Here is a 9,185-nt window from a genome sequence, read left to right on the forward strand (position 1 = left end):
GATGTATGTATGGTTCAACAAAGCCCTGTATGTGTTTTTCATTTGTTCATTAAAGGTCCAAAGTACAATTTATACAGAAAACTATTGCTTCTTTACTTTACACATCATTAAGCCTATAGGGGGAAATATAGCATCCATCTGTAGCAAGGCCAGGAAGAGAAACAAATAATATCCAGTTATGCCACCGAAGTTGACTCAAGTTGACTTCTTACTTTTTAAAATTCTTTTTCATATTGTTTGTAATGTCCCAACCCCCTCCGCCTTTTCATGTTGGAAGATAGATAAATAACATGCTGCGCACCATCACTAATTTCACATCTATTTATTTATATGTTCTTGATATACGTGTCAAAATCTTAAAATATATAAATATGTGAACCATGAATGTATATACAAGTCATAGATACATGCTATACATTGTATAAAAGGAGATACACCGTTAAAATATATGCAGTCACATTCAAAGTTAGTACCCCCTTTTACATGTTTTAAGTTTTGTGTATCAGGACAACAAAAAATAATTTAAGAAAAAAAAAATCATCTGGTCTTCATCAGGCCTTAAAATGTGGTAGATGTAACCTCAGATGAAGAACACATAACACATGTCATCATTCATTGAACAAAGGGATATAATTTAGAAAGAAAAAGTGAAAAACTAAGTACACCCCATGACTTAACAGCTTATGGTCATTTATATCCTGATAGATAAACATTTGAAATTTAAAAAAAGGGGTACTTTTGAAAATGACTGTACAAAACTTGTGACCTTGTATATATTTTTTTTCTTCACGTACTTTTGGACAGAGGTTTCCAGGACATTTTATGAAAACTATAAACATGAAGGTTATGCATACCAATAGAGATGATCTTGTAGAAATAGCTTCTTCAAAGTAAACAAGTTTCACAAGAGTGTTGATTCCATTGTTATATTCAAATTGATTTCATATTTGAGATGGCTAGATCTTTCTCTCATTTTAATCTCAAAATTATTCAACGCCATGCTCCACTTTGATTTATAGGGACTTTTTAAATGATTAACAGCTTTCTGAAGACTTCTTTTTTAATGGCATGAGATAGGTCTGATTTCGTGATAGATATGACCAAGAAATGCTAATGTGAAGTTCAGAAGGGTTCATACTACTTATCCATAATATGTGGCAAAGAATTATTTTGTTGCAACCAAGAGAATTAAAGGGTTTATTTACACTAACAAACGTTTTGATTGTCATTCTGGTTGAGGGCTATGTCCAGACTGTGCCTGGTTGACACTGTTCTCTATTAACCATCATCCGATCAGGTCAGCTGTAATGTCCTGTCGGAAGGTCCAACACATCCCAAGGCCAAGTTTATTTTCTGGGGAATTTCTTGAAATTCCCTAAAGAGTCAAAGCATTATGCTGCTGCTACCATGTTTTCGGTGGTGAACGTGTCTTATTTACTTTAATATCATCTAAAATGCACTTTTTAACCCAGTCTCATGAGAAAGTGTGTAATAGGTATTGTATGTTGGTCTACATTTTGAAAACATAGCAGTTTTACGTTCTATGACTAGAGATGATGGTACTGTATGTGGTCCATGGAATATTAACACGTGTAAGAACTAACCATGCATTTTCTTCTAACCCACACCATAATTATGAACTATAAGCGTAACCATTCAAAACAGAGAGCTGAGTACAAAAGTGTGTAGATAACCCATGTCAACCCATGGTGTCATGCATGGAAGCAAACAGAGTAATGCATTGCCTCACTCTTTCTCCTCCTTCTGTATGTCCAAACCATCACTATCAAACATGTGCTAAGTCTTGTGTGATGACTTGATCATGAAAGTTCTTTAGAAAGACTTTAATAGTACATGCTAACAATGATATCGTCATGTAGCAACATTTAAGCTGTGTTACTGCATTTACAGAGGGAATTTATTCAGAAAAACATGGTAATTGAGTTTTTATGGATCAGTATAGCTATTACTCATTCTGTTGGGAGATTGGGTTGCGTTAGGGACTAAAACCCTTTTCCTCTGTCAACCTAAGCTTTTGGAAAGTTTAAGCAAGCCTGTGTGTACCCATCTCGGTGAAGCAAAAATTAGCCCTGTGCAGTGTCCGCTGGTCTATTTTGAGATGTTAATAGAGGAATGTTTCAGATCCATCAGGGTGGCCTTGGGATGATGCTTTAACCTTAAATAAACTTCAGGAAAGAAGACTGCATGTTATTCTGGAGGATTCTGGAGGAATCTAGATAAGATCTTTGGGTTGAAGGGGTAGTGCACCTTCCAAAAAGACAAACCATTCAATATTGAGCCAGAGAACTTATTAAATGTGTAACAGATAATCGTGGATAACATTTCACAGTGACCAAACCAGAGTCCAGACACAACTCCTAACAAGAAATCTTGGGTTGGGTGTAAACACCAGCTAGTTTCCCTCTCTCACCCACAAACAAACACACAGATGTGGCAATTACGACAGGTGCATGTACCAAATTCCCTACTGCACCTGATAATACAGAAAGAAAAAACACTAAAACTCCAGTTTAAGCCTATATGTTTAAAGGAAAAAGCAGCGATGTTTTGTCTTAACATTCTCATATAATTCTCTCAGTGACATGTACTGTAGCTGCAAATAAGCTCAGAACCACCAATTAATACCTGTCCACGTACTGGATTCATTACATTTTCTTTTCTAATGTAATAAAACTTAGTTTTTTAGCATTTTTAAACAGCATACGGTGACCAAACAAATACGGAATTTTACGAGCAGTTTGGATGACTAAGATACCATGTTTCCTGCCAAAAAAACACACTATCCACACAAACGTTTATCTACATTGTTAATCATATTATCAATTTACACTGTAGTTGTTTTGTGAAATGAGAAATCTTTCTCCAAAGTAATGAAACTTTCTCAAGGTGCAATCACTTCTCTGCACTGGTCGAAGGAAACTGAAGTATTTCAGTGATTTAGTTACTGGCTGATGGGAGGACGCAAGCCTTCCGGGAGAAGGAAATTCGGGGGGGGGGGGTTGCTGGTGGGGCTGGTGGTGTATGTTATTTTTAGTTAGTAGCACATCTTATTAATTTGATACAATGAAGAGACAGTACGTTTAATCCTCGACTAATAGGCTGCATATCTTTTCGATTACTCACAAATATAATATTACGGTACATGAAATTCAGAGTGCAGCTGTTCACAAACATTTTTTCTTGTTTTTTCAACACATGCCAACCGCATTTTTGTCCATGTCAGAAACAAAAAAATAGAACATCATCAGCTTTACTTTACTATTAAAGTAGAAGAAATACACACCTGAAAAATACTGTACGAACATTTTTACACTGGCTTGAGTTGGGCACAGCAAATACAGGTGTGATGTTTGCCAGTTGTAAAATAACAGGGAGTATGGTCATCCTTGTCGTAAAAGTATATATGAAACTTAACAGTCAACACTTCCCATAAAGACTTTACATAATCTGACAAATTCATGGATCAATAATACTGTCACATAAATTCAGACGATATGGGGTCAAACGCTTACCCCTGTATTTGTTTGCACTTTTTAGTGCTTTTAATGCCCAAATATTGCAATGTTAGGTCTCACGCATGCTTTCCACAGATCCTCAGGAAACTTTTTGCTTCCCTCACAGTTTTGTGGAATTGTCTTTGCTTTCCATTTTTTAAAAGATAGGAAATGATTGTATTGCTTAACAGATTTTGCCAAGAGTAGTCCACAACACCAGGTATGAAACCAAAGAGTTAGTCTTATGCATGACATATGCAAGGCCAGTATACTAAAATATTGTTAATATGGGGGAAAGTAATCCCCACGCTGCTCTCAGGAGGGCACTGAAAGGGGAACAGCCTCAAGGGATCTGCATCAAATCTGCTGTAGAGTTCTTGAATCCACTTGGCTTGATGGAACATGTTCCAAGAGTTTTGAGGAATGTTGGCAGTGTTCAGCTCCGAAGTTCTTCACTCGACTGTGTACCTGGGAGGCAAGGTGCCAAACGGAGTGGGAAGGGGAAGGGGCTGCAGAGGAGAGGAGGGTCCATTCACCCAAGAAGAAGGACCAGAAGATGGGGAAGGTGTGAAAACTGTCATCCGAGGCCGGGGACTCTGTGCAGACTCTTGCTTGACAGAGTTTGACTGGAGCTTGGAAAAAAATAATTGCAAATTAAGTCTGAAATTTTAAACGAATCATTCAGGAATTTAACATCTAATGTACAGGGAGCTTTTTAAAATGAATAATTAGATTCAAAGTGGCCTTAATGTCCAACAATGTGCTCCACAGTGTGGGACTGCACTCATTCACCTAGTGTTATCTAACAGTGAAACAATAAAACACAGTTGACAGATTTACTCAACCGAAACTGAACCATGATTGTCTGGATAACCTTTCTACAGGATATATGCCTTTTAAACATATATTAGGTTTTTAAGCAAATACATTCCTAGAACAATTACTTAATATTGGAGAAGATCAAAATATCCTTAAAAAACCAACAAACAAAAATAAAAAACAGTGTTTCCTTACAATCTGAAACTGCTTTTCATTTCCAAATAAAACAGCTGATCGATTCACATAATTATACCCATAATATGATTTAAGAAAAATCTACTTTATAAATATTTGATAAAGAAAAGCAGGCTTACTTTGAAAGACAAAAGTCCTGGCACTCTTTATCAGCCACGACACAAATGCAGCGTGGTGTGTTTAGCCCGTCACTTTCGGACGTTCGTCCTCCGACGGCGCGTCTCCTTCTCTGGTGTCCTCTGTAGCTGGACATACCATAGGGCACAGTACGCCTAAGATGAAGAGCAAACAGTAGCCTGGTATTACAAACAGTGCCATTGCAAAATGTTAATTCATGTATCAGATTTTTCTGCTTCCTATAAGGTGGTGACATTTTAAACACTATTTTATAACCGTTTCTTTTTTAATGATAAAAGTTCTAGTGATATGTTAGACAGATGTGGTCACCCTGAAACAAGTGAGGGTTTTGCTTTCTGCTGTGGGTCTGTGTCTTGGCCTTTAGAAGTTGTAACACCTTTGAAACAGTTGGTTTTAGTTAAATGACTAGCAGGACCTGATCGTGGAAAAACATAAAGGCAGCCAGACCAGAACGGGTGTTGAAAGGGGAATAAAAACCCTGACAGTGGACTTCCATAGATCAACATTATGAAGTCAGAAACGTACATCTTTGCCAATTCTCTCATCTGGACACCAACATTTTCACTGTCAGATTGGCATTTTCCCCTCTTTTGTTTCATCTCTTTTCAAACATCTGTGATTGACTTATATAAATAAATCACCATCAAATAAAAAAAATCTTCTTTTTTTTTTGCTTGTAGCTTGTGAGGTCTTAAAAGTCAGGAGATAAAGAGTGTGCTGTTAAGTATCCCAGCACGTGTTGTTCAGAAAAATTTTGCCCATGAGGCCAAATATGCAACATTTGCAGTTAGAAATTAAGATCAATTGACAGATGAATTGCTTTCGTTCATGGGCTTGTCAGAATATGTCAGACTGCGTGCTGCTTGCGTCTGATTGAATACCTGAAGCGCTGTTGACATCCCGCCTGCTGCTTCCACTTTGACTTGTTTGCCTGCTCTTTCGGTCCTGCCAGTTTGCAACTCTACACCTCAAAGTACCAAGTGGCTTTCTACCTGTTCACTCGTAATATAGCTCAAAGTAATCTGTTGATGGTAAAGTAACTTAAGTGCTACAAGTGGCATTGAGGTGAGATCATTCCGCTCTTGTACACACTATCACTTGAAAGTGACTTCTAACAAAAGTCATCTGAAAAGCAACCTGCTCTGGAGTGTTATGGGTAAGGATGCTGCCAGGATGAGAGGAAGGTGGCAGCTTCCCTTGTTCTTTGTTGCAGGTTCTCACAGTATTTAGATGCATATTGAGAAATAGATTTGCTACTTTTGTTCTAACTTTTCTGTGTGTGTCAATACCCAGCTCAGTATTTCAAGTATGCCAGTTTGTCCCAACATGCCATGCAGTAATAAAGTGAGTTCTTCATCTGAGGCAGTGTGCAACAGAAGCTTTTAAAAAAAGAGAAGAATGTTTGTTTTTCTGCTTTCAAACTAAGTTACATTTTATGGTATTGTAACTTTTCTGCAGTATGCCTGCCCACATGTCCACCACATTTTGTGGATTCGGTTTGGCGTAAACTGTCCATTTGAATGATATCCAAAAGTATCCTTTACTTTTCATGGTTCTTCACCACCTGCAGCGGCAGCATGAGGACAGGAATGTTAAACACTTCTTGCTACTAGTCCTTTATACAGGCCTCTGACTCCTAGTGATCGAAAAACGAGGGTTTTGTGTGGTAAACCAATAAAATGACTGCAACCTTTAACAACAATACCTTCATTGTGCTGCCTTTCCTGATGTTTGTTGTTATAGGCCTATCACAAGCCATGCATGAAAAGTTTATGAATTTAAATTGTGGGTAATTCCAAGGCATCTACTGTGTAACAAAAAGTACAATTAAGGGCAAATTTACTACACAATACCAGAGGGGAGGAAAATGTGGCAAAGTGTTGGTTGATACAATTTAAACTCTACCATGAGGACAATTCTTTCTCCACACCATAACATTTATCTTTGCATGACAGATTTCTCTTTCATTGCCTTCCAAGCCTCTCAACCTCTTCTTTGAAATGTTAATCTACTAGGAGCCGATATTTTTGAAGAAACCTTTTTTTTTTTTTTTAAGCCTGTGTCAGCTTTAGCTATCGTTTTGTATTAAATTGCTGTGTGCTTCATGTGTTCAAATTATCATCTGTCAAGCGAAGACACATAACAACAACCAGAAAATTACATCCAGAACCAAATCACTACCTCAAAGAGCTATCTCAGCAAGATAAGTTGTTCAACAGATGGTTTGTTCCCGGGGGAGCTCTAATTTTATTGTGGAGGAGTCATTCTAAGATTATGCGAGGAGAAGACTCCATGGCACAGAGAGAGACAAGATCTACAGCAGCGCTGTGGATAATTTACCTGCCAAAAACCAAACCAAAAAGAGAGCTGTTGCAATCCTGATCGCACAGCTGTCAGACAAATGTTAATCTTATTTAGTACTTTCTGGTTGTAACAGTTTATATGAAGTAAATGAACACATATTCACCTTTGATAGCATCTTTGCCCCCAGCATGTTGTATGTGGTTATAACTTAAGCCACTTATAGACTATAGTTCCTCCTCAACCATGTTTTGATTATACCCTGTTGCTTAAAATGTGCGGTAAAAGCATTTATCTTTGCTGGGAATGGATGGGGCTCGAACCCGCGACCTCCTACTTGGAGGACGGCCAATTTTAAAACGGCGTTTTCCTACATTACAGGCGCTCCAAACTATTTTTTCATCTTAATTGCTAATAATATGATCCTATTTCGGTAATAACTTTGCAATAAATTCAGTTCTTAGAGTACAAGTTTTAGTCGCAGGCGTTCTTTCTGCTGGAGGTTAATTGCAGTATCATTAAACAATTAGATTTAAGGCTGATTTATGGTTCCGCGTTAAACCAACGCAAAACCTACGGCGTAGGGTATGCGGCGACGCGCAACGTACGGCGCGCGTCGCCGCGTACCCTACGGCGAAAGCTCTGCGTCGATTTAACGCGCAACCATAATTCAGGCTTTACACGATACGCCACGCATGTAAAAGTGCGTGCAATCTACGATGCCAATCACTGAAAAGGAAATAAAAAGCGATTTTGAACTGTAGCCGGGCAGGTTGCTCCGTTGGGGCTTGTCATCACTTGAACCGTGAAGCTTGTGGCGCCTCCGGACGGATTAGACTACCGGGTGTGACTCGACTGCGCGTTGTTTTCACTGAATGATTCCTTTTAGGGACCGTCAAACCCGCCACAGGCCAATCGGCGATTTAATTGCTTCCCTTTATCCTCAGACAAGCAGCGAATGCCAGCATGGTGATGCTTGCACAAACCTCCCACAATACTTGAAAAAAAAAAAAAAAAAAAAAAACAGACTGTTTGTTTTTGCATGCTTAACTGCAGTTCTTACTCGGGGGTGTTAATCCAGATGATATCCAAGTGGCAGTAGTAGACGCACTCCTTATCCGTGTAGGAATAACAGGTGCAGCGCTTTTGTCTGGACTTTGCGCCCTCAGACAGCTGTGAATCCCGGGAGCCAAACAGCTTGGAGCCCGGGAGGCTCCTGGAGTCCCGCTCAGGCTGCACAGGGGACGCCAACACACCTTCATGTATCAAAGAGCAAAAAGAAACCAAATCAGCACTAGATATACATTTTTAAATTTAAGAACAGTGTACAATTGTATTTTCTTTGTATTGCAATCATTATACACTATTTTTAAGAAATAAAAATCTACCTTGTAAGAGAATCAGTGCCAATATTTTGATGAGCATGATTCTTGCGTGGAACGGCATCATCTTCATCTTGTCAAATAGTCCCCAAATCAGTCATAGCTGGGTGAGGATGCATATCCGTTAACTTTAGGGAAAGTCCTTCAGCAGTTTACATAGTCCAGGAAGAAAAAATAAAAATAAAAAATAAAAAAATAAAGTAATAAAGTAAATAGTAAATAAGTAATAAATAAATGAAATAGCTGGGAGGATAATTGTTGCGCACTTCCCTCTCAGATGAATAACCTGTCAGAAAGCTGTTACCTGCGCATCGGAGTCAAAGGAAATTGTCTTCTTAATGTAAACTGTAAATCCTCTTAGTCTCAATGCAAATGTGCTCTTTGTGGCGAAGACAGGAACGATGAACGTCAGTTTCCCTCCACCTTCTAAAAGCCCCAAACTAAGGTATAGGGCTTTAGAGAGTCACGGGTCCACGCCCACACCTCCCCTAGCGCTCCTGGCTGCTTATGTAGCTGCTGAGTCACATGCAGCAGCAGCAGCAGCAGCAGCAGCAGGCTGCAGAGCAGGACTGGGCAGCTCTGTAGCACCCTGTAATAATATCCTGAACATGTAATAACGCCTGAAAATGTAATAAAATTTGCACTTAACTCAATCGAAAATGTAATAAAACCCAATAATGTAATAACTTCACCAATAATGTAATAAAATATCCTGACTGATATTGTAATAACATTTTTACCGATAATGTAATACCTTATTACATTATTGGGAATTTATTACATTTTCAGGTGGGTCTTTTTTTTTCTTCCAAAACTGATAATGTAATACTTGACA

The 9,185-nt window shown here is 38.5% G+C and overlaps 1 protein-coding gene across 2 annotated transcripts; it reads right to left on the minus strand.

The window, feature by feature from the left end:
* Positions 1–348: 348 nt before the first annotated feature.
* edn3b (endothelin 3b) lies at positions 349–8,768 on the minus strand. 2 transcript variants are annotated; one of them, XM_061736436.1, is made up of 5 exons: positions 8,655–8,768; positions 8,357–8,492; positions 8,032–8,224; positions 4,649–4,801; positions 349–4,147 (listed from the first exon to the last, which is right to left on the minus strand). In XM_061736436.1, exons 2-5 carry the CDS (start codon positions 8,421–8,423, stop codon positions 4,093–4,095), a joined length of 468 nt encoding a protein of 155 aa, XP_061592420.1. In that variant the 5' UTR covers positions 8,424–8,492; positions 8,655–8,768; the 3' UTR covers positions 349–4,092. The 2 variants fall into 2 exon arrangements, with proteins under 2 accessions (XP_061592420.1, XP_061592419.1); XM_061736435.1 differs by having other exon boundaries at positions 8,357–8,762.
* Between the last annotated feature and the right edge of the window lie 417 nt (positions 8,769–9,185).

The sequence above is a fragment of the Cololabis saira genome, chromosome 12, assembly GCF_033807715.1.
Source record: "Cololabis saira isolate AMF1-May2022 chromosome 12, fColSai1.1, whole genome shotgun sequence".
Classification (NCBI taxonomy): Eukaryota; Metazoa; Chordata; class Actinopteri; order Beloniformes; family Belonidae; genus Cololabis; species Cololabis saira.

Excerpts from the sequence above, each read along its gene's own strand:
- edn3b (XM_061736436.1), bottom strand. The coding sequence starts at position 8,423 with ATGAAGATGATGCCGTTCCACGCAAGAATCATGCTCATCAAAATATTG. Across the intron at positions 4,802-8,031 it reads ATCTGGATTAACACCCCCGA|GCGTACTGTGCCCTATGGTA; the intron begins GTAAGAACTGCA and ends TCTTCATCTTAG. Across the intron at positions 4,148-4,648 it reads CAGGACTTTTGTCTTTCAAA|CTCCAGTCAAACTCTGTCAA; the intron begins GTAAGCCTGCTT and ends TTTTTTTCCAAG.